At 34.9% G+C, this 25,007-nt stretch overlaps 1 protein-coding gene across 1 annotated transcript; it reads right to left on the bottom strand.

Moving 5' to 3' along the window:
- Positions 1-4,795: 4,795 nt before the first annotated feature.
- Positions 4,796-23,999, bottom strand: LOC132555831 (zinc finger CCCH domain-containing protein 15-like). The gene is made up of 12 exons (XM_060220191.1): positions 23,858-23,999; positions 21,634-21,735; positions 19,540-19,642; positions 18,207-18,347; positions 16,201-16,292; positions 14,628-14,733; positions 12,769-12,848; positions 12,118-12,186; positions 11,567-11,644; positions 10,263-10,364; positions 9,852-10,008; positions 4,796-5,713 (listed from the first exon to the last, which is right to left on the bottom strand). Exons 1-12 carry the CDS (start codon positions 23,930-23,932, stop codon positions 5,517-5,519), a joined length of 1,302 nt encoding a protein of 433 aa, XP_060076174.1. The 5' UTR covers positions 23,933-23,999; the 3' UTR covers positions 4,796-5,516.
- Positions 24,000-25,007: the final 1,008 nt, after the last annotated feature.

Here is a 25,007-nt window from a genome sequence, read left to right as displayed (position 1 = left end):
TCAAGTAAATCATTGACTAATTCACATCGACCCCATGACATATTGCTCTCTAGGCAGGACATACAAATGACAACTGTTGCCTCGTTGAATAATCATAAAAGGTGACTAAATTTGAGATTTTGTCTCTTCTCCTCTCTTTTAACCTATGTTGTTTTTTATGTTGCCTCTGAAATCGACTCACTTTTGGTCTTTAATCGAGTAAGGCTTTGGGTTATGTCCCCTGGCCGAGACATACTGGTAGTATTTACAAAGATGGTTACTACTTCAGACTTAATACTCAGACTGGTTAAAGCGACTATAATGTTAAAAAAACACTACGACAAAACGATATAAAACGTTCTGTTTTCCAATAGTATGTTACAAAACTAAGACTTTCTGTTAATTACTAAAATTAAAAGTCACTTCAACCATTTTGATTGATATCTAAAAAATAAAAAATGTAAACAGTGCGGTCTTGATCTAATTCATACATTACCGCTCGTAACTCTGAGGCTGCGCATGCGTATAAGCCTAGAAAGAACCAATGATACAATGTAAATCACTAGCTATCGGTCCCTCTCTATATGTATTTATAATAGATATAAATGAAGTTGTTTATTAAATCATATTTACTTTTTATAGAACATAGTAACACCTTTTATTGTAGACTAAATTCAACATGGAAATTAATGAACAGGTGAGTTATACGTGTCAATTTTGATACAGACTAAACTTATGTTTGACAAGACAAACAGGCCTAGGAGTAGGTAGCGTTTTTCGTATATGTTAGCTGATCATGAGAAGCGAGGAACCTGTGCACTCAGCATGTGTAACCATGGATTTAGATATAGATTTCGTTCGTGACGTAACTAATAAAAGCTGGGGTCAATATGGTATAGTCAATATGGTATATGTTGTGACAAATATATTTAATGCGCTAATTCGCCTACGTGTCATATAAAGTTGAGGTAAACAGTGCGATGATGGGGGCGACGGTCAACAGTCTCTCATGACGGGAGTGGCCGGTAGGATGTTGGGGTCAAATACAGAGCTGCAACAAAGCGGTCACCATATACAACACTATCATTACGATATTGGAGGCTTGATTGCACAAGCTAAACGTTGTCAAATATAGAACTGCAACAAAACGAGTCACATTGTCATTTATTGCAATAACAGAATACCAATACAATGGTACAGTTTTAGATGTCAAACTTAACATGTTCTCTGTGATCAACAACAGATTTGCAATGGTAGATTTTTGACCCCTTTGGCCTTCCATATAAAGGCTATACGGATCAAGTGGCGTTAACCTTATCACACTCTAACATACTGTATTCCTCAACTTGTTATAATCACAGATTTTTTATTTGAAAGATGTCTACGATAGCAAGTTCATTTGGTTAAACTACACCTATATTTCACCTCTAACCCATGTTACACCCACAGCTGTTTGGTGTTTACCATTTGCACGTGATTCATCTGTTTAAGTACAGTGTGAGTGACACTCATTGATTGACAGGGAAATGGAAAACAATCGTCACACATGACCACATTTTAATTTTTTAATTGGTCCATCCCAAGTCAGTACGTCATCGATATATCAAAAAATGATATCTGTATAATAAAATCTGGGACACGAGAATTGATCAAAGTCACAATTTTAACCAAAATCCACAATGTAAAACAGAGAAGGTTCCTCAACATCCGGGAACATTTATCTTGTTTATGTAGTCTACACATCATTGAACTGCTTCGACCTTCATGTCCTCATTCTATGTTCACCACACAGGAAAGATTTCTGTCGATACTGTCAGGCATCCATCCAGGAAGATTTGAATTTCATTTGAATATTTGAAACGAATGGAGTGTTAGTTCTAATTACTTTTCCACATGCAGATCTGAACAGGTGTTTAAATATGTCATAAATTCTAGCTCGATACTTTTCACAAATCACAGACTGCATAAAACGCCCACCATTGTTTGATATCTAAGTGTTCATTAAAATTCGATCCTTTCCCTTCCATCATGTTTTTAAGTTTAATGATTATATGTTCATTAAAATCGGATTTCCCCCTCCTTTCCTCCGTTTTTTTCTATTTCATATATCAAATTTGAAAATTCCACTTCAGAAATGGCGATGATTATCTTAAACTGACAAATCCAATGATGATCACCTCTTGGCTGTTCGGATTTCTTTTTAAATCGGTCCAAAAATTAGGACACCACAACTAGGGATCACGAGGAACCTGCATAGAAATTTGACATAGATCTATCCAGTACTTCTCAAGAAATAGTGGTAACAAATTTCATTGTCAAAATCAAAGATGGCTGCCATTCTGCCATATTGTTTTTTTTAGATCAATCTAAATGTATCCTTTTATTTATCTATTTATTTCTCATATTTCATTTCTTAATTAATGTGTCATATTTCAAATTAATTTGAACATCCTATACATTTTCTATCATTTTTATGAGATTGCTTAATATGTACATACCCATGGCAATTCAATGTGATTATAACCAATTGTTATAAATGTAGTTCTGTTTTGTAACCAAATCATAATTACCTCCAGGAAGCACTGTTTAGAGATGCATTCTAAAATTTGATTCATTTTAATAAAACATTTATAAATGACAAATGATCATTTAGCATGCTAAACAGAGGTTTCAAGGGAAAAAGGCCAAGTGTGAAGCTGTTAATTCCAAATAACAAAAAATAAATAAACAGTAGAGGTTTGTTATAAATTTGTTTTCAACATGACACATCATACAAGTGCCAATATTGTAATTGTATTGAAACATGACAGGCAAAAAGCAAATGCAAAGACGATTGTGAATTCAAATGAATGTGTTATACGATTTGGCTTGTAGTGTTAGCTTCTATTCATATCTTCATTTGGTATTGTGAAATATTTTCTTCGTCTAGGTATGTATGTACTAAAACATAACAGGGTCAGGTGAGATAAAAACACTAGATTATATATGGGATTTAAGTACACTTTGCATAAATTAAGGTGACAGTCATATGGAAATAAAAAAATTGTAGTGTGACCTTTAACCTCTCATATCATTAGATAGAATTTACCACCACCATTCAGGAAGAGCTGTGCATCTGAATATTTTTTGAATGTTCTGATTTAGACCAGGTGGCCAGGTGAGGAAATATGAACACACATTGTGACAAATTGTTTTATTTCTGAAGGAAATTAGTCAGACACTGTAATTCAGGTTGTTGCATTTATGCTCTATTCTTGACAAAATTAATCCAATATCCTTATGGAATAGAAGGTTGCACTTCTGCATACATCAGACTCCTTTGTGTTATTAGTATGCGATTCTATGACAACGGCTGTAGCAACATCACCCAAACAGTATCCTTAAGATACCAGGTGTTTGTAGCTCCTAGTAATGTCATGAGATTACAGGGAGCAATGTTAACAAGCACTGGTCTTGTGAAGTAGTGATAGCTATCTGTATCTCACAGATTCCAGGCTGGCTACGTGGAAGCCTTTTCATTCCGCTGAACATTCTATAAATGGTACAATGCACAATTAAGGGCCAAGTAAATCCAGTATGCATCATGAAATGGTGATAAGAGTTTTTTAAAAGGTCTATATTCAGTTATCTTACACTTACCTTTTATCTTTACTGAATTAAATACCTTAATCTATGATTTATTCTTTAAGGGAAATTTACAGTCTTGAAGACAACAGATGCCAAAAACATAAAAAGACAAGAGATCCCAGCAGGATCTTGGCACTCACCATTGTTTCATCTTTTAATTGTTCTTTAAAAGCTTAATCTTTTCCTTCCTTTCCCCATTTTTTTGGCTCTGAACGATAGCGATAATCTCTAACAACCAAATCAGATATGGTCTCCTGGAAGCCATTTTATTTTTCTAATTAGTTCCAAAATAAATCAGGCAAAACTAGGGACCAAGGGGAACCTACATTTGGAATTTGAGAGAGATCAATCCAGTTCCTCTCAAGAAATAGCCATATCAAACTTAACAAGGGGAAATAAAAGATGGCCGCCTGACAGCTATTTTATGTTTCTGATCAGTCCCAAAATACCGGCAGGCACAACTAGTGGCCAAAGGAAACCTATCTATGAAATTTCAGACAGATCCGTCTGTTGGGACAGATGTAAGCGCGCCAGGGGTCTTATTGTGGGAGGAAACAGGAGTACCTTGGGAAAAACCACGTGGTTGGGCAGGTGACCCTGGGAATCCAACCCTGGATGGTTAGGTGAAAGCGAGTGCAACACCACTGCACCACCTGACAACCCAAGTTTTTTTGCTTCATCGATGATACCTGCGATGTAAATCTTGGTCAGTCCAAGTGAGTAATGTCAGGTTCTCAAAAGAACGAGGTAAACAACAAGAGACCCAGCAAATCTGACCCCTGTGACCTTGAATATAAGTCAAGTTCGTTTCTTTCAGCAAACTTTGTGGGGCTTCATATTAGGAACATATCAGCCAAATATTGTGCTTCTCGGCTTTTGACTTTTTAAGTTCATGAGAAGAAATCTGACCCTTGTGACCATGAGTGTAAGTCAAGTTCGTTTCTTTCAGCAAACTTTGTTGGGCTTCATAGTAGGAATAACCAGCCAAATATCAAAACATTTGGTTATTGAGAAGAAGTTGTTTAAAGAAAAAAGTTGACGCTGGAGGATGCAGAATGGATGGAAGACAGATGACGCACCACAACCTTTGGGCAAGGGGAGGTAATAAATTCACCAGACAAACTAACGAGCAACAATCAGGTCAGGATTCACCTGATAATATAATATAGGAAAAGACAACAAGAATGTATTTACAACCGTCCTTTCTTTATTGGCAGGGATAAGGTGGTATCAATGATAATCCTGTATATTGAGGGTGGAAATCAAACCACTCGACCAGTTCTTTTAACATCATAGATGTACTGTATAAAACAATACCAGAAGTGCTGTATATTTGAAAAGAAGATATAATTTCACAAAGTTTGCTTATAAGCAAAACAACTGAACTGTAATATTTTCTTTTTTTAAAGAAATATCTGCTGTTGTTTACTGTGAGAAAACGTGTTGTATACCTAAAAACACTTTGTTGTTGAATCAAGCATATATTTATAAATTTTCTTATGAAAAGCATTGCGTTTCGTCATTAACACACTCTGAGGAAAAGTTGATCAAGCATGGGTATGTATATACAACAAAGCTTCACTTCTGTCACCAGTCACAGTATCGTGACCAGTTGACATGTTTCATCAAATGTTCTTCAGTACTCCAAACAACTGAACCATAACTGAATATCATTTCCAGAATAACATTTATCACATGTTCCACAGATAAAAACCCTCGACCCAGTCAAACATCATTCATATAATGTCACAATCAGTTCGTGGAAAAAACATTTCAATGTTCCAAAGAACAGTTACTTACAAACAAATATGTCAGAACCTGTAGTTTTTCAAAGTCTTAATTCTGCATCAATAGTAGTGTTCATGTAATTTTTCCAGGCTAGAAATTTATTCCTGAAGATAATAAATATTTCAGTCCGATAAATCAAGAGTTTCGAGGTCTTCCTCCACCAGATCCAGGTCCTCTCCATCAAACAAATCCTCATCAATTTCTATCGTATCTCCGTTTACTGTCGCCGCCAACGCTGCTGCTATCACTTCGTCTGTTTCTGATTGGTTATTTTTCGGGGGTAATGCTCCTGCTAAGTCCAATTTATCTTCCTCATTTTCTGTAAACGTACCATAAATATTATCAGTTAACAATTTCAGTCAGGGTATCATAAGTAGGATTAAACAACCATTTCTGTCAGGGTATCATAAACATGATCAAACAGACAACATTTTCTGTCAGGGTACCATAAACATGATCAAGCAGACAACATTTTCTGTCAGGGTATCATAAACATGATCAAACAGACAACATTTTCTGTCAGGGTACCATAAACATGATCAAGCAGACAACATTTTCTGTCAGGGTATCGTAAACATGATCAAACAGACAACATTTTCTGTCAGGGTATCACAAATACGATCAAACAGACAACATTTCTGTCCAGGTATCGTAAACATGATCAAACAGACAACATTTTCAGTCAGGGTATCACAAATACGATCAAACAGACAACATTTCTGTCCAGGTATCGTAAACATGATCAAACAGTCAACATTTTCTGTCAGGGTATCGTAAACATGATTGAACACTCAACATTTTCTGACTTTCTGTAAACGTACCATAAATATTATCAGTGAACAATTTCAGTCAGGGTATCATAAGTAGGATTAAACAACATTTTCTGTCAGGATATCGTAAACATGATCAAACAGACAACATTTTCTGTCAGGGTATCGAAAACATGATCAAACAGACAACATTTTCTGTCAGGGTACCATAAACATGATCAAACAATCAACATTTTCTGTCAGGGTATCGTAAACATGATCAAACAATCAACATTTTCTGTCAGGGTATCGTAAACATGATCAAACAGACAACATTTCTGTCAGGGTATCGTAAACATGATCAAACAGACAACATTTCTGTCAGGGTATCGTAAACATGATTGAACACTCAACATTTTCTGACTTAGTTCTGTAAATATAAAAATTCAACACTTTCCCATTTAATACTTTATCACTTCAAGTTTATCTAATTTCATAGTCAAACATACATTCCATTATTATCAATTCTACAGAGATATATTGTCATCAAAAGAATCATGAGAATATCCCATACTGTAAACATAAACACTATTCACACCAGGGATATATTAAATATGATTTTGATAACTGCAGTTTCTGCATGCCTTTAATATTATTGTGAATTTGTGAATTTATTATTGTGCTAAATATTTTCAAAATTGATATTGTGGTTTGATTGCAATATTATAATTAAATTTACAGTATGCTTCTGATAAGTACAATTTAAGTCAACAGTATATCTTCTAAGAAAGAGAAACTCCAAACTAAGATGCCACCTAAAGCAATTTACTCTTATATTTCTGTATAATCTTAAATGTAATTATTCAAATGATGATACCCAATAATATAAGTCAGTGACAAGAGGTCCAAGGGATTTAATGGTAACCTGCGTTATAATGTTTCTTGTAACATGTCATAGAAATGATTTCGTTAATGAAAGTAAGATAAGTTGAACTACATTGTACACATAATACAAATGTAAACTGTGCATAACTTTAACTGCTATCCCATGTGAAGGCTTCTAAACAAGTTTGAATAAAAGGAAATTACACTCAACAAGAGGCCCATGGGCCTTAACGGTCATCTGACAAAAAGCAAGCCAAACCTAGAAAGTGGTTGAGGTCATTCATTTGAACAAACTTGGAAGCCTCTCCTCCAAGCATCTTACAGGCCCAATATCAGCACTCATGGACATTTGCTTGTTGAGAAGATATTTGTATATTTTAACATATTTGACCCCTGTGACCTTGAAAGTGGGTTGAGGTCATTCATTTGAATAAACTTGGTAGCCTTTCCTCCCAGCATGCTACAGACCCAATATCGGCACTCATAGACTTTTGCTTATTGAGATGAAGTCCTTTGTATATTTTAACATATTTGACCCCTGTGACCTTGAAAGTGGGCCAAGGTCATTCATTTGAACAAACTTTGTAGGGCTCCATGCCAGCATGCTATGGGCCAAGTATTAGCCCCCTAGGCCTTCTAGTATTTGAGAAGAAGTTATTTAAAGATTTTGACATATTTGACCCCTGCGACCTTGAAAGTTGTTCAAGGTCATTCATTTAAATAAACTTGGTAGCCTTTCCTCCCAGCATGCTACAGACCCAATATCGGCACTCATAGACTTTTGCTTATTGAGATGAAGTCCTTTGTATATTTTAACATATTTGACCCCTGTGACCTTGAAAGTGGGCCAAGGTCATTCATTTGAACAAACTTTGTAGGGCTCCATGCCAGCATGCTATGGGCCAAGTATTAGCCCCCTAGGCCTTCTAGTATTTGAGAAGAAGTTATTTAAAGATTTTGACATATTTGACCCCTGTGACCTTGAAAGTTGTTCAAGGTCATTCATTTAAACAAACTTGATAGCCCTTCATCCCAGCATGCCACAGGCACAATATCAGCAATCTGAGCCTTTTGGTTATTGAGAAGAAGTTGTTTAAAGATTTTAACATATTTGACCCCTGTGACCTTTAAAGTGGGCCAAGGTCATTCATTTGAACAAACTTTGTAGGGCTCCATGCCAGCATGCTATGGGCCAAGTATTAACCCCCTAGGCCTTCTAGTATTTGAGAAGAAGTTATTTAAAGATTTTGACATATTTGACCCCTGCGACCTTGAAAGTTGTTCAAGGTCATTCATTTAAATAAGCTTGGTAGCCTTTCCTCCCAGCATGCTACAGACCCAATATCGGCACTCATAGACTTTTGCTTATTGAGATGAAGTCCTTTGTATATTTTAACATATTTGACCCCTGTGACCTTGAAAGTGGGCCAAGGTCATTCATTTGAACAAACTTTGTATAAGCATGCTATGGGCCAAGTATTAGCCCCCTAGGCCTTCTAGTATTTGAGAAGAAGTTATTTAAAGATTTTGAAATATTTGACCCCTGTGACCTTGAAAGTTGTTCAAGGTCATTCATTTAAACAAACTTGATAGCCCTTCATCCCAGCATGCCACAGGCACAATATCAGCAATCTGAGCCTTTTGGTTATTGAGAAGAAGTTGTTTAAAGATTTTAACATATTTGACCCCTGTGACCTTTAAAGTGGGTCAAGGTCATTCATTTGAACAAACTTGGTAGTCCTTCATCCCAGCATGTCACAGGCCCAATATCTACACTCTGAGCCTTTTGGTTAATGAGAAGAAGTTGTTTAAAGATTTTAACATATTTGACCCCTGTGACCTTTAAAGTGGGTCAAGGTCATTCATTTGAACAAACTTGGTAGAGCTCCATGCCAGTATCCTCTGTGCCAAGTATTAGCCCCCTAGACCTTCTAATTTGAGAAGAAGTCGTTTGAATGAAAAGTTTACGGACGGCGCACGGCGCACGACGCACGGCGCACGGCGGACGACGACGGACGAAGCATGATGACTATAGGTCATCGCACCCTTCGGGTCAGATGACCTAAAAATGTAATTTTCCTTTATAAATCCTCCCATCCATTAACAGTATTTAATAGATTCTATCACATCTGCATATTGAAAACATCTTTGAAATTTCAGTCAAATTGACCCATCATCCCCTGGGCGTAAGCTGAGGTCAATATATGCATTCCATCAAAATATCATACTAACACTTCTAACCAAATTTGAACTATTTTTAAAAGAAAATAAACAAATGATGTTCAAATATGTAATTTTCCAGTATACACTATAGTAAAGTATACCCCCTCCCCACGGGGAAATGGGAGACCCCGGGGTCATGAAATTTACAGTTTTGGTAAAGCATTCTAAAACACTTCCATCCATGAAGAGTATTTGGTTCTACTTTATCTAAGTATTGAGATGAAGATTATTTAAGCTTTAATCAACTTGAACCATTTTGATCTCTCCCTCAATCCCCTGGTGGTTGGGGACCATATAATATAAAAGTTTGGTACACCTTTTGTAAAATTTCATTGAAATCAGTTAAGGAGTTTTCCAGAAGGAGTAAACAATGTTTAAGTTTATGAAACATGGCACATGACAAAATGCGATCAGGATAAGTCACCCAGAGGTTTTGTCTGCAGTGATTTAAACAGGAAATGCTGATAATTATGCCTCATCACATACCTTCCTCATACGAGATTAAAAATCTCATCAAATTATCATTAACTTCCATAAACAATTTCTGAAAAGTAAGAAACATAACACCAAATTATCCTGAAAATATACAACTTGACTCACCATTGTCTTTGGAGGCTGCTCCTTGTGATGAATCGCCAGCGCCACTTGTCGCACCAACTCTCTGAGACGTTGTCGACACTGTACCAGTACCGTCTACCTTTTGTGCAAGTCCCGCCAAAGATTCAAGGTTCAATTCCACCACTTTCTCTTGTTCAACCTTAAAATCAGGCAAACAGCAAAATCATGTTCTGTTAAGCCAGACATATAAGAAATCTTACAAATTCCGCAGAAAGAGAATCCATTTGAGAAATCTACCAGTCTGCAGTCAGTTTTATCGTAAATGTTATTTCATCAATATCCCTAAAAATTCACATTTTATCATTTATGAATGTAAATATTAGGTGTCGGAGATGAATCAAGAATTTTAAATGTTGAAATCTTTGGAATTCTTCACCCCACCCCAAGACTTACATCATCAGGGTCTACTTCTCTCTCTAACACTCCTTCTTGGGCCTCATCATCATCCATTACAGCAAAGTCAGGATTAAATTCAAACATTTCTCTGCCACTGATCTGCAAAAGTACAAATTCATATAAATTACACCAAATGAACCAGAACAAGTAGTGAGAACAAATTAAAACCAATAAATATTACTGTAGTAATTATTACTTTAACAATGCAAAAGATAATTTAAGTATACATACTAAATAGAAACAAGCTAATTAAAGGCCCCATTGTTAAACTGCCTCACCAAAGTAAACAAATACACTAGATATGATGTTTCAGTGACTCGTTGATGAGATCAAGGTCAAAATGAAGGTCTGAGCGACCTACTTTTCATACGTAACCCATTGACTCACCAAGGTGAACCCAAATTCAAAGTATTAATTTCAACCCATATCCCAAATATGATACTCCCATGATAAGTACTGCAGGAAATTATTGATGTAGATCAGAGGTCAAAATGTAGGCCACAATGTCCTACTTTTGATATTTGACACACTGTTTCACCCTGATGAATCCATATCCCAAGCATGAAGTTCCAGTGATTAGTTTAATATAGGTCAAAGGTCAAAAAAAAGGTCAGAACAACATACTTTTCACATGCAACATATTCTTTCCCAAGACAAATCCATATACAAAGTATAAAGTTCCCCTGATTAGCAGTGTAGAAGATAGCATCCAGACAATCTTACTTTGACACAGGTCAAAGGTCAAAATATATGTCAAAGTGACCTATCATTGATATGGACACACCATCTCACCAAGGTGAACTTATATCATGATTTATATTACAGAAGGTTGGGAACATACCAAATAGCAATAGGATAGTCACAACACAATACTATAGTCCCCTACTTTTCCAAATAGGACAGAATTGTGGTTAAAAATTGGAAATTATGAAAGGATACAGAGAGTATAAAGAAGGCAAACTAGAAAATGTTTGTGAGACATAAATGCCCTCGCTCGCATGTTTTAGTATCGTTGTTGTTTGATGAATTTGCAGAAATAGTCAAATGTAACCTTTGACCCTTTAACCTTGATTAATGACAAATCATTAAGGGCAGAACTACAAGTTACTCTACGGTAAAAATCTGCTGAAAATGTTCTGAAAACATGACAATGATTCGAAACAGGATGGGATGGAAAGGTTGGGATAGACAGACATACAAGACCTAGGTCACAGCATAACATTATTTGCCTTCCTGACTCCCAAATGATATGATGTGGGTGTTATAAAAAGTTTAGCCTGTACAACAAGTTCTAAACTTACCCCAGATGTTTTACCAGATTTGAAATCTGATTTCTTCTTATCCATCTTTTTCTTATCAGCAGCAATCCTTTCCTTCCGCTAAAATTTCAAAATGTACAAATGTACCACTAATCTAAACTTTTAGGTCTATGATACAGTTTACTATTAAATTCAGTGTAATACGTGTATGTGCACACTATTATCATGTAATTTGTATCCACTTGAGTTGTAACATGATATCTGATTGGCCAATGAAAATAACTTGCGACAGCACGACTACGACAGTTCATAATCAAATGTTTCCTTTCCATGTCTGGCGCTGATGACAATTTGTCAGTTGTGATTATTATGGTATTATTAATGATATCTTGCAACAAATTAGAAAACCCAGTGAGATTATCCTCTAATTATACACAATATTTTATTAGGTGGTCAAACAAGCAATGACAATATAAAACAAAATGAGAATAACTGAGAAACACATGACTCTACTTAAGCTTTGATGGAAATTATACACAAATTAGTAAAACTATTCATGATTTTTTTTTTATCAAAATATTCAGATAACAAACCTTCCTTTCTTTCCATGCCAAAAATGTCTCCAATGTAACTCGGGTTGTGTTGTGTCCGAGCGCCGACCTCTGCAAAAACAAAATTACATTTAATCTGCTTTTATATACTAAGTACTAAAATTGTTCTTACAAATAGCTATGCCTTTGTTTGAAAGGATAAATAGACCAGAAATTTATTCTTTTAAAGTACTTAACAGAGACATTTACGGTAGTGAAGTATTTTCATTTTTTTTTTTCTGTGTAAAATATTTTCAATTCCTGCAAAGATTATTTTCAAATGTTCACGGCTTTTTTACAAAGCTTGAAACAAACTGGTTGCATTTTTCACAAATTTCTTGAATATCGAATAGATTTTGGTTTTCTTTGTTAAAACATTGCAAAACAATGAAAATAAGAACTCTTGCAAAATAAAAACCCAACAAAATCTTCCACCTTCCTTTAAAGGAATCCTTCCTTTTGATGAATTACTACATTCTTCTAACTTTACAAACCAGACAAGGATTTCAAAATAAGAACAATGTGATTCTGTGATAACATTTTATTTTGACAACGAGAAAGCCAATGCAAACATTTGTTTCTAACAATCTTTGTCAATAGAAATGCTTGTTTAAAACAAAATTGAATCACATTAATTTTTACAACACAACAAACCTCTTTCTCTATAAGTTCCTCTATTGAAATTTTTTCTTCATTCTCTTCCATTTTCTTCTTGTCCCTCTTCAACACGAACCCTGGATACAACGTGTAAAATAGGTAACTAGTGTGTTAATCTGCCTCTCACAATCAGAATATCATGTCACAGCCTCTCACAATCAGACTATCACGTCACAGCCTCTCACAATCAGACTATCACGTCACAGCCTCTCACAATCAGACTATCACGTCACAGCCTCTCACAATTAGACTATCATGTCACAGCCTCTCACAATCAGACTATCATGTGACTGCCTCTCACAATCAGACTATCACGTCACAGCCTCTCACAATCAGACTATCATGTGACTGCCTCTCACAATCAGACTATCACGTCACAGCCTCTCACAATCAGACTATCACGTCACAGCCTCTCACAATCAGACTATCATGTGACTGCCTCTCACAATCAGACTATCACGTCACAGCCTCTCACAATTAGACTCTCACGTCACAGCCTCTCACAATCAGACTATCATGTGACTGCCTCTCACAATCAGACTATCACGTCACAGCCTCTCACAATCAGACTATCACGTCACAGCCTCTCACAATCAGACTATCATGTGACTGCCTCTCACAATCAGACTATCACGTCACAGCCTCTCACAATCAGACTATCACGTCACAGCCTCTCACAATCAGACTATCATGTGACTGCCTCTCACAATCAGACTATCACGTCACAGCCTCTCACAATTAGACTATCACGTCACAGCCTCTCACAATCAGACTATCATGTGACTGCCTCTCACAATCAGACTATCACGTCACAGCCTCTCACAATCAGACTATCACGTCACAGCCTCTCACAATCAGACTATCATGTGACTGCCTCTCACAATCAGACTATCACGTCACAGCCTCTCACAATTAGACTATCACGTCACAGCCTCTCACAATCAGAATATCATGTCACAGCCTCTCACAATCAGACTATCACGTCACAGCCTCTCACAATTAGACTATCACGTCACAGCCTCTCACAATCAGACTATCATGTGACTGCCTCTCACAATCAGACTATCACGTCACAGCCTCTCACAATCAGACTATCACGTCACAGCCTCTCACAATCAGACTATCATGTCACAGCCTCTCACAATCACACTATCATGTGACTGTCTCTCACAATCAGACTATCATGTGACTGCCTCTCACAATCAGACTAACACATCACTGCCTCTCACAATCAGAATAAGACATCACTGTCTCTCACAATCAGAATATCATGTGACTGTCTCTCACAATCAAACTATCATGTGACTGCCTCTCACAATCAGACTATCATGTGACTGCCTCTCACAACCACACTATCACATCACTGTCTCTCACAATCAGACTATCAGTCTAATTCATAACCATTACCATATATTACTTAAATTGTTAGGTCTATCGACTTATGAACAGCCAGTTATTTTGTTTTGGGGTCTTCTGAAAGTAGCTGGTTGCTATCTCAATGGACAACATATGAAAGGCCCATCAAATGCCATCCTAAGCATTTCGAGTTAAGTGTTTTGTCTGAGGAAACAATCACATCAACACAAAACTGCCTCAGGAAGAGACATCAAACTAGGCACCTCATATTTCTACCTGAGGCTACCTAGGCAAACACTCAAATTGAATGAGCTATTACAGACCCCATGAATTGTACTAACAAGGAAACATGTTTAAAATGTAACTGTACCTGTGACCATTCTCTCTTATCTATTTTGTTACAGAGATAGTAGTTTGGTGATAAATAATAGGCAAAATAAAATGTATCCATTAAAAGTAATTGTGATGAACAATATTCAAACGTTTAAATTCAGCCCTACCTGGGGGTAAACAATGTCGGTAGTGACAACTCTTTCCACCATTCGGACATTCCCAAAACCAGCCATATTTATAATTCTCAACGGCGTCAAGGAAGTGTTTACAGATCTGTGAAAAAATCCAAATCAAAGAACTGAAAAAGTATGAAATCAAAATGAAAGTTGAATAAAGACAAGAGTTCCTCGGTACTGTATGTGTCGCCTGCATAAAGTGTCACGGTCACCCAGAAATCGAACTGGATGTCAAAAGTTATATGTACCCTTCCAACAAGAAGCCATATACTAAATTTCATTTCTATAACTCAAAGCATAACCAAAGAAAGTCCAGAAACCAATATTCAAAGAGAATTTTCTAAGTTCAAATGGGCATAACTCTGCCAGGAAGGGTCGCAGACAGCCGGAAATCGATGTTAATCTGTACCCTTCCAACAAGAAGCCATCTACTAAAATTCATTTTGATAACTCAAAGCATAACCAAAAAAGTCCGGAAACTTTCGTACAGACGCTGCCGACACGTGACGACAGACATAGTGTCCGCCAGCTCTACAGGCGACACAAAAAAGACATACAAATTCTTCAATTGATTATATCACATATATAATTTCATAACACCTCTGAATATGGATGTTAAAGGTGTACCGTGTTTTCCAGTAAATAAGTGGTATATAGACTGCAGTGGCAATTCTTTCATTTTTTAAAAATTTGATCCACATATTAGCTGCACCGGAATAAATAAAAATAATACCCTTTCTTACGATGCACATGTAGTAACCATTATTTTGACCAAAGTCTGTTGATATAACACAGATTTTAACCGATTTAACTTCTTTCTTCAGGAGCATGTTTGGTAAAATCAGGGGGCAACATATTTTTATCATTTTTTATTCAAAATTTGGGATAGTGCTTATTACAAGAATTATTAAACAGCGTAATACACTAGTAGCCTTAATAACAGGAATGGGATTATTGTCAGAATTATATTAACAGGTGAGAAACAACCTGATGAAGCCTTTATAAATTATATTGAACAAGTAGGGTACTTTTCTGTATCCTTTCACAAATGATTCCCTTGGCCAGGTATTAAACCTGCAGTTTTCTGTACAAGCACACAAAGAATGGTCTTCACCAGGAATCAAACCTGCACTTTTCTTAACCAGCACAAGGGATGCCCTTGACAAAGACTCAAACCTGCACTTTTCTGTACAAATACACATGGGATGAAATGCTGCCAAATGGGGTTTAAAGTCATATCTCAATGTTGTGCTGATGGAAGTAGTTTGTCCCACAGGAATGTGTCATATATCTCTAACAAGACTATTCAGCAAATTACACCCCTCTTCACTGGCACACCACTTCATCAAGGTGAACCCAAGTATATGAAGTGTAGGAGTTAGACCTAAGACAAAGTTTTCATGGATGCAGATCAAAGGTAAAAATATAGGTCAGAGTAACCTAATTTTGATACACTGCCTCATCAAAGTGCACCTTACACTAATATTTGAATCAAGAATCTTTAAAAATTGACAGAATTTCTTCTGTATAAGTGTACAAAGCAGTATTAACATCCTATACTTACAATAGCAGTTTTGGGTTTTGCTTTTTCATTCTCTCCATGTTTTTTTGACACAACTTCCTCTAACTTATTTTCATCCCAAGTATCCATAGTATCTGAAATAATGAGAAACATAAACATCATATCAAGTTTGGTCTTAAGTTAAATCAGGTGGATACTACTCTACTGGTTAAATACACTACTACATGTAAATGTCTAGTTTTATCTTACAGTTAAATACACTACTACATGTAAATGTCTACTTTTATCTTACAGTTAATACACTACTACATGTAAATGTCTACTTTTATCTTACAGTTAAATACACTACTACATGTAAATGTCTACTTTTATCTTACAGTTAAATACACTACTACATTTAAATGTCTATTCTTATCTTACAGTTAAATACACTACTACATGTAAATGTCCACTTTTATCTTACAGTTAAATACACTACTACATGTAAATGTCCACTTTTATCTTACAGTTAAATACACTACTACATGTAAATGTCTAGTTTTATCTTACAGTTAAATACACTACTACATGTAAATGTCTAGTTTTATCTTACAGTTAAATACACTACTACATGTAAATGTCCACTTTTATCTTACAGTTAAATACACTACTACATGTAAATGTCTAGTTTTATCTTACAGTTAAATACACTACTACATGTAAATGTCTAGTCTTATCTTACAGTTAAATACACTACTACATGTAAATGTCCACTTTTATCTTACAGTTAAATACACTACTACATGTAAATGTTTAGTTTTATCTTACAGTTAAATACACTACTACATGCAAATTTCTACTTTTATCTTACAGTTAAATACACTACTACATGTAAATGTCTAGTTTTATCTTACAGTTAAATACACTACTACATGTAAATGTCCACTTTTATCTTACAGTTAAATACACTACTACATGTAAATGTCCACTTTTATCTTACAGTTAAATACACTACTACATGTAAATGTCTAGTTTTATCTTAGTTAAATACACTACTACATGTAAATGTCTAGTTTTATCTTACAGTTAAACACACTACTACATGTAAATGTCCACTTTTATCTTACAGTTAAATACACTACTACATGTAAATGTCTAGTTTTATCTTACAGTTAAATACACTACTACATGTAAATGTCTAGTCTTATCTTACAGTTAAATACACTACTACATGTAAATGTCCACTTTTATCTTACAGTTAAATACACTACTACATGTAAATGTTTAGTTTTATCTTACAGTTAAATACACTACTACATGCAAATTTCTACTTTTATCTTACAGTTAAATACACTACGACATGTAAATGTCCACTTTTATCTTACAGTTAAATACACTACTACATGTAAATGTCCACTTTTATCTTACAGTTAAATACACTACTACATGTAAATGTCTACTTTTATCTTACAGTTAATACACTACTACATGTAAATGTCTACTTTTATCTTACAGTTAAATACACTACTACATGTAAATGTCCACTTTTATCTTACAGTTAAATACACTACTACATGTAAATGTCTAGTTTTATCTTACAGTTAAACACACTACTAAATTGATAGTCTGATTGCTCCTAAAGGTATAATCATTTTTATCTTATCATTTACTATAATTGTTATTATCCATTTTATCTTAACTCCACATATTTGTCTAATTTTGTCTTAATGCTATATGCCACTTTTTCATTCACAGTGTTACCTATCTGATAATGATCATTTTTGTTTGATAGGAATTTGACACAGTCTCTTAGTTTCTGGTATATCAACAGTATTACGGAAGTGAATGAATGACATCAAAAAATTCAGAAATCAACATGGATGATAGCCATGTTTGAGATTCATAGCCATAAACATAAGTGAAACTGAATCTGATGTGTGGGACCTGTATGACAAATATGCCTTGACATCTAACAACAAACTTGAAACTGGACTACTATATAATGATCCTGCCCTATATCATGGTGCTGATGGTATCTGTTGAAGGTCGATTATCTTGTATAAAGCTACCTTCATCTCTAGTATCCTCATACAAGTTCCTTTTCTCTCCCTTCCTATCCAATGCAAGGTCATGTGAAAATTTACATTTGGCTCCTTTTGAACATTGGCCCTGTTTGTAAAATGCACAGAGAACCGACTTTGGATCTGCACCTAAAAGGAAAAAAAAATCACATATTAAGATATTATAAATGTATATGGAGATAGTGCCAATGCCATCAATGCTTCAAGCAGTGACTAGATGGACTCTTCGCCTTTTACCTGGATACCTGAAGGTATGCAGGAGAATGTAGAATATGGGTGAAGATATTATAAATGTACACATTTTAGAGTTTTTACGCTGAAAATATTGCACTAAAATATAATTGGGCAACTTCATCAAAGCCCTAATTTGTCATAAGGTCAATAATGTACTATATTTGATCTCACTAATTTAAGCATGTTTAAGGTTTTAAATTGTATTCTAATTTAACCAACAACACCGTAGAGCTAAAGTTTTTATTTGGCTAGATATACAGCCTCTCATGAGATTCAAAGTTGCAATTGTTACATGTTTAGTTAAAGTAAGTCCTGTGAAAGCAGACAGGAACAAGTACTAATTGTAATGAGGACCATTACAAATGTCCCCCAAACGACCCCTTCAGCAGTAAATGATCATAATAATCAGACCTGCAGTCATGTCAAACATGGACTACGCCATTTTCCTCCTATAGTGCCACCTAATACATGTATACCAATTTTCATGGAAATCGGACAATATCTAAAATTTGGCCAAATTTTGACCACAGCTGACTGCTCAGATGACCGATCGATGGCCGAATGAAAAATGGACTACGCCATTTTGCTCCTAGTGCCACCTAATATATGTATACCAATTTTCATGAAAATCGGACAATATCTAAAATTTGGCCAAGTTTTGACCACAGCTGATCGCTCAGATGACTGACTGGAAAAATTCAAGTGGTCTGCACTCCGCCTCGCATGTATGTATGTAAAGTTTTGTTGAATTCCATGCAATGGTTTTTGAGAAACGCGTTGGAAACCTCGCCGGCGGAAGAAAGAGGAAGAAATAAGAATAATAAAAATTAAAAAATAATAATAATAAGAAACGGAGCAAACACTATATGACCCCCCACTTCGTTTTGGGCACATAATAACTTGTTGCTTTGCCCAAGTTTATGCACCTGGTAAGGTGCAAGGTCATCTGTCTTACTAAGCCTGCAGGTCAGAGGTCAGAGTTGATGCCACATCTTTATATGGATACTGTTCATACAGGAGAATACAATGGTGGATAGACATCCCTAGATTACATGTATACACTCAGTGAAGAGGATCAGGAATTTACCTTTAGATATTGTTTGTACAGGCCTAAACAGGGTATTCAGAAGATCTTTCTCCTTTGCCTTTTCTTCCTTTTTCTTTTTGCTATCAAGGAAAGGGTCCGCAGCCTTAATGAGAAAAAACAACACAGAAAATCAGATCATTATTGCTTTTTGTCAATTCATAAATTAAACAGAATTTGCAACTGCATGAAGTAATTTATAAAAATGTAAGAAAACTAAAAGTGAATTGAGTTTGGATCATTGCAGTCTACACCAATAGGTAGTTCAGATGTGAAATACAGGGAAATTGCCATTTTCTGATTTCCTGGCCACACATGTTGCAAGCCCACAACCTGGACTTCTCCCTGTACTTCTATGTCGTCAAAGTTACTTCTCCTCACCCCAATATGTTTCTATTGGTGCTAAAAAGACTAATTAATAATATTTGACCTGATGGATTCATTGAATTAAACAAGAGTATTCGATGATGGCAGCAGCTACAGTAAAATAGAAAAATTCTATTTGATAATTGATTATTGACAGAAAAAGTCATTTAAATGGCAAATATATGTCACAATTATGTACATTTGTAGACATGATAGATCAGGATGCTAGTCGTTTCCTACCATGTCTCAAGCATATCTGTTGTTTTATACCACAGTTAATTAAGTTGTTGAGTTCCAAAAATAGAAGTTGGTATGTACCATTATTTTGGTTAAGTGCCATGAAATAAGTCATTTTGTACCACATGATATACATTTTAAAATTTTATATTTGTACATATTTATACTGAATAAAATGGGTGTATTTTCCAGAATTTTTGTTGGTTTTATTTAGATATACTTAATGGATATTTTACAGAATAAATATCGACTTCTCTTTGTTATTTTTGTACAATGTATAATCTTCTTCATTACAAGGTCAGTAATATTGTTATGTCTTTCAAACACTTTTGTTATAATTTTCTTAAATGTTTTGATATTGACAGACTTTAACCTTGCCTTTTTTTGTTGTACTTAAAATATTAAAAACATTAAACTGGGTGTGAAAACTTGTCTTTGTATGTTTTTACTCTAATTACTAATAATCAAATCTTTTCACAAGGAGTGAAATATTTCGTCTGAAGGAAACTTGGAGAACTTTCATCCAATGAGAAATGTTTGGTTACTTCAATCTTATACCACAATTCAACACCAACCATGACTGACTTGTGTATTTTCTGCTATAAACTTCAATGACTCTGACAACATGCATTCACCTGCAATGTTTGTGACAAGTTGCTACTTGTCAGATTGGTAAGTGACAATCAACAATCTTTATTTTCATGAATTTTAATGCCAGTAAATCTAATTTTACTCAATTGTTTCATATCACTGCCAAATTTCAGTAACGAATGCTGAAAATGTATTTTCTTTCTATAATTTGATTACAAACATATATTTGATGATCTGATTGTAAAACATTGGCTGTAATGAAATGTGTCCTGGGAGGCAACTTCAACAATGCTGCTTGCACAAATGAAAAGGTTGTCTTCCTTCAATCGACCAAAACATTTTTCACGACAGACAAAATAGAAAATAAGTTTGAGTACAAATTGACCTTTTTTGTTTGGTGTGTTAAGAATCCAACATTTGTTTTTTCATTCGAATATAGAGTGATATTTGTCGACTTGGTTTTAATATGAATTGGCCAAAGCTTTTGGTACATAACAACCAAATGCTTGGTACAAAACAAATGGTATGGAGAAGTTGTGGTATTAAAGGACTGGTACAGAAACAGCCTTGGTACGGAGCAGTTTCAGAACAGAAAGTGACAAGATGGGGGAATATACCTGGTAATTAAACATGATACAAAGCATCACAAACTTGTGACAATCATTGTACATTAACCTGACATCACTAGAAATCATGCCAACAGAAAATACATCCGTAGAGTAGTCTCTAAAAATTCCTGTACTTTAGCTATTACTTAAGAGATACTTTTCTAAACATTCTATACATATATAGGCATTAACTTTGCCTCTCCTATGCTGAAGATTTCCTTACTCATTTAATTAAAAGTTTTCATTTTTCTGATTCATTAGTTGTGGTTTTGACATCAATCACAGACATACATACCTTGGAAGCTTTGACATTTCCTTGTTTGACCTGATTTGTAACGGTGTTGATAAACTTCTGCTGCTTTGCTCCTTTCTTATTTTTCAGACCAAATGTTTTATCCTGAAAAAATCATGAAGACACACTGATGAAGACACATTCAAATTGTTTTAACAACATTCAAATGGAAAGAAGGGAAGTAACTCTGATTGTACCTAAGATCACTGGTTAACTAGTATGTCCTCCAAATGGGATTAAAGACAAATTCTCCTTTGTCAAGCCTAAAGCATAAAGAAACAGATAGTAATGGATATGTAATTTCATAAAGTGACAGTAGCTAATGTATAACTCTGATGAAACAATTCGGAGTTTTGGAAAAAGGCAATTGCAAAAGTATATCTTTAAACTTCATTATTTTATATATTAAACAATCAAATTAATTTTCATTTCTGAAAGCTTTAGATATCAATCAAACATATTTTGGCTAATTTCACAAAAAAAAAAAAAAAAACATCTGGTAAGCAGTGCCCCACATTTACAAGAAATACTAATCAAGTACCTTGTCTGTAAGAGATTACACTATCGATGCTGACAATTACATTTCATGTAACAGGCTTAAAAACCTGTGAATGGTAATTTCATGCTAAAAAATAAATATTTATCAATGTCTGATTACCCACACAGAAAATTAAAATAAACAATCACTCCTGGGTCATATTTTCCAATTGCTCAGTTGATTCTGGTAGTAAGAAACAAGCATTGGATTAACTGATATTTGGACTAAGTTTGTAAATAGAATATTGAAAATAAAATACAAAGCATAAAGGAATCACAGTCTATTTATGATATGCTTTTGTTTTCAGTTGTATTATACTGTAGGTATAAATTTTGCCCTTATTACATATTATAAACATTACTGTTGAATCATGTGGTACTTTTTAAAAAGTTTGGTATGTACATGTGATCCAGGGTTCATATTTGGAAATAAAAGACTTCCAAGAATAATTAATGAGAAGTGTGGTTTAATATTACACCCTGTGACATAGTAACATAGGATTCATGCCTGTACAGAAAGAAGTTCAAGTCCAGATGAACCAGTCTGATTTACTGTTCATCCAGATTAACGAAAAGTGGAAAAATCTGATTAGGAACACCTGCATCCACTTGAATGCCAACAAGCTTTCCTTAGTTCTGTTTGGAAGCTCAAGTTCTGACTGTATTTTATTTGCCTGAGTATGTAACCGAAACAGATGACAAGTTGTATAGGTGAGCTATAAGAGAGACAAGACATGCAACAAAGTAGATATATAGATGTCAGTATGCAAATATGATGGATAATCGAGCTCTAGATTTTAACAGTGAATAAAAATTGCTTTCAACTCTTATGAAAGGAAGTATAATGAAGAGGGACACTCAAAGCACTGCTACCATTGAGTGTTTATATTTTTTTTATGATTGATGTCTACATGAAACAGAGGTCATTTTTAATTTCAATGCCTCCGTTAGGAATCGAACCCGGGACCCCAGACATACTAATCTGATGCTCAATCGATCAAGCTAAAGAGAAGTTATCTCTAGCTGAACAGTATTTTGCAGCTAGTATTTCACCAGGGTTACATACATATAAATATATGTATCAGTTTTCTGTCCAAAGTCTGGTAACTCCTTGGAATTAGGGATATAACACACCATAATGATAGTCATAGTTGACAAATAGTCATTTTAACTTTACTGTTTAAACAAAACTTGTTTATTTTTTATTGAATTAAGATCTACAATTTACAAAATTAGTGACATGGCTGTCCATTCCCTATGGAAAAAATCGCTTCAATAAAGTGATTTTGAATAGGAATAAACTCAAGTTGGATATCAATGTACATGTAATGCTAGTACACAGTTCAACAGTTTAAGGAAAGTGATTTGTATAATAGCGTTAACATGGAGACCAGAAGGAAAACATCGAGTAGAAAAACCTAAACCAACATGGAGAAGGACAGTGGAAAGGGAGAGAAACAGCGTAGGACTGAATGTATAGGTCGTGGCAAAGACAGGGCCAAAAACAGGTAAAAATGGAAAGACTACATCGGGGCCTTATGAGCTAATGGGTACGAAGAGCATAAGTAAGGTGAGATGAGGATTTCAATGAGTCAATATTTTGATATATATTCTATTGCTCTAAACAGCCATGAGCACGTTGTACATCATGTATTGTACTGTTTGACAGTCGATTATTTTGATTACATACTTCAATGATTTTCTCCTTTTTCTTTTCCATCGTTTTTTTGCTCGGTCCATCTTGCTTCTTGGATTTGGGAGGCATATTACTTGCTTGAAATCGTTTTAAATCAGTTTCGATTGCACAAGAAGTTGGTAGAAAATGTGGCCAAGCGAACCGGAAGTGGAAAAAACAGAAGATGCAAAGCTAGTAGTTGAAGTTTTGATTTCAGTTTCGTATTAAAAAGCGGGAACATTTGATTTCGAGACTTTACTGATATATGGACATTTATAGCCCTAATACACAACAAATTTTTAACTGATTTGTAATTATATTGCACTGATTTTGTGTAAAACGCGAACACAGCTGTTATTCAGGTGAAACGAGCGAGACAGACAGATTTGATACTTCGCAATGAGTTCACGCAGAGACGTATACGTCTCTGGTTCACGTGACAGTTTTCAAGCTTATACATGACATCGAGAAAAGATGAAATTTCATTTAATATTAGCATAATAAAAATTGCAACAATTTGATTATTAAATTTCCATCACGTATATGAGGTCAGTAAATTAAATGTTTCAGGTATAATAATATAAAAAAAGTGAAAACGGACGGAGAAAATTTAACATTGTATTACACTCTTAAAAAAAGAGAGCATACTTATATCATAATTACAAATCTATATCTTTGTCAAATGCTTTTTCTCTGCTCCATACAATACACGCATCATTATTAACAAATTTCGCATGTACGTGAAGGACATTAGGAGACAGGGCAATACAACTTGCCACATACATTCTCGTACACGGAAAGTGACGAATGTTCCCGAGCCATCAACCGGAAATCGGGCAGACAAGAAATCATCTATATGTATTTGCGCTCTTACCTGGATCAGAGACGTATATAACATGTTATATACGTCTCTGCCTGGATCAATACTGAATAAGAAGAACAATATCTGATTTACTAAATAATCGCATCAAACAGAATCACTTTGCTGTATTTATTAAATATTTCAAACCTTAATTTGGAACGAATATTTATCAATAATTTACAACAGAAAAAAACAGTCGGGAATTATAGGTTCTTGATATCGTTAACAAAAATCACGTTTCGTCACCTGGTACCGAAATGTGTGTTCATGATTTTTCATTTATTTATTTTTCTTTGAAAAAGA

This window comes from Ylistrum balloti, unplaced genomic scaffold, assembly GCF_031769215.1.
Source record: "Ylistrum balloti isolate Yb309-2 unplaced genomic scaffold, AGI_CSIRO_Ybal_v1 Utg370520, whole genome shotgun sequence".
NCBI lineage: Eukaryota > Metazoa > Mollusca > Bivalvia > Pectinida > Pectinidae > Ylistrum > Ylistrum balloti.
This window is presented reverse-complemented; position numbering and strand designations above follow the sequence as displayed.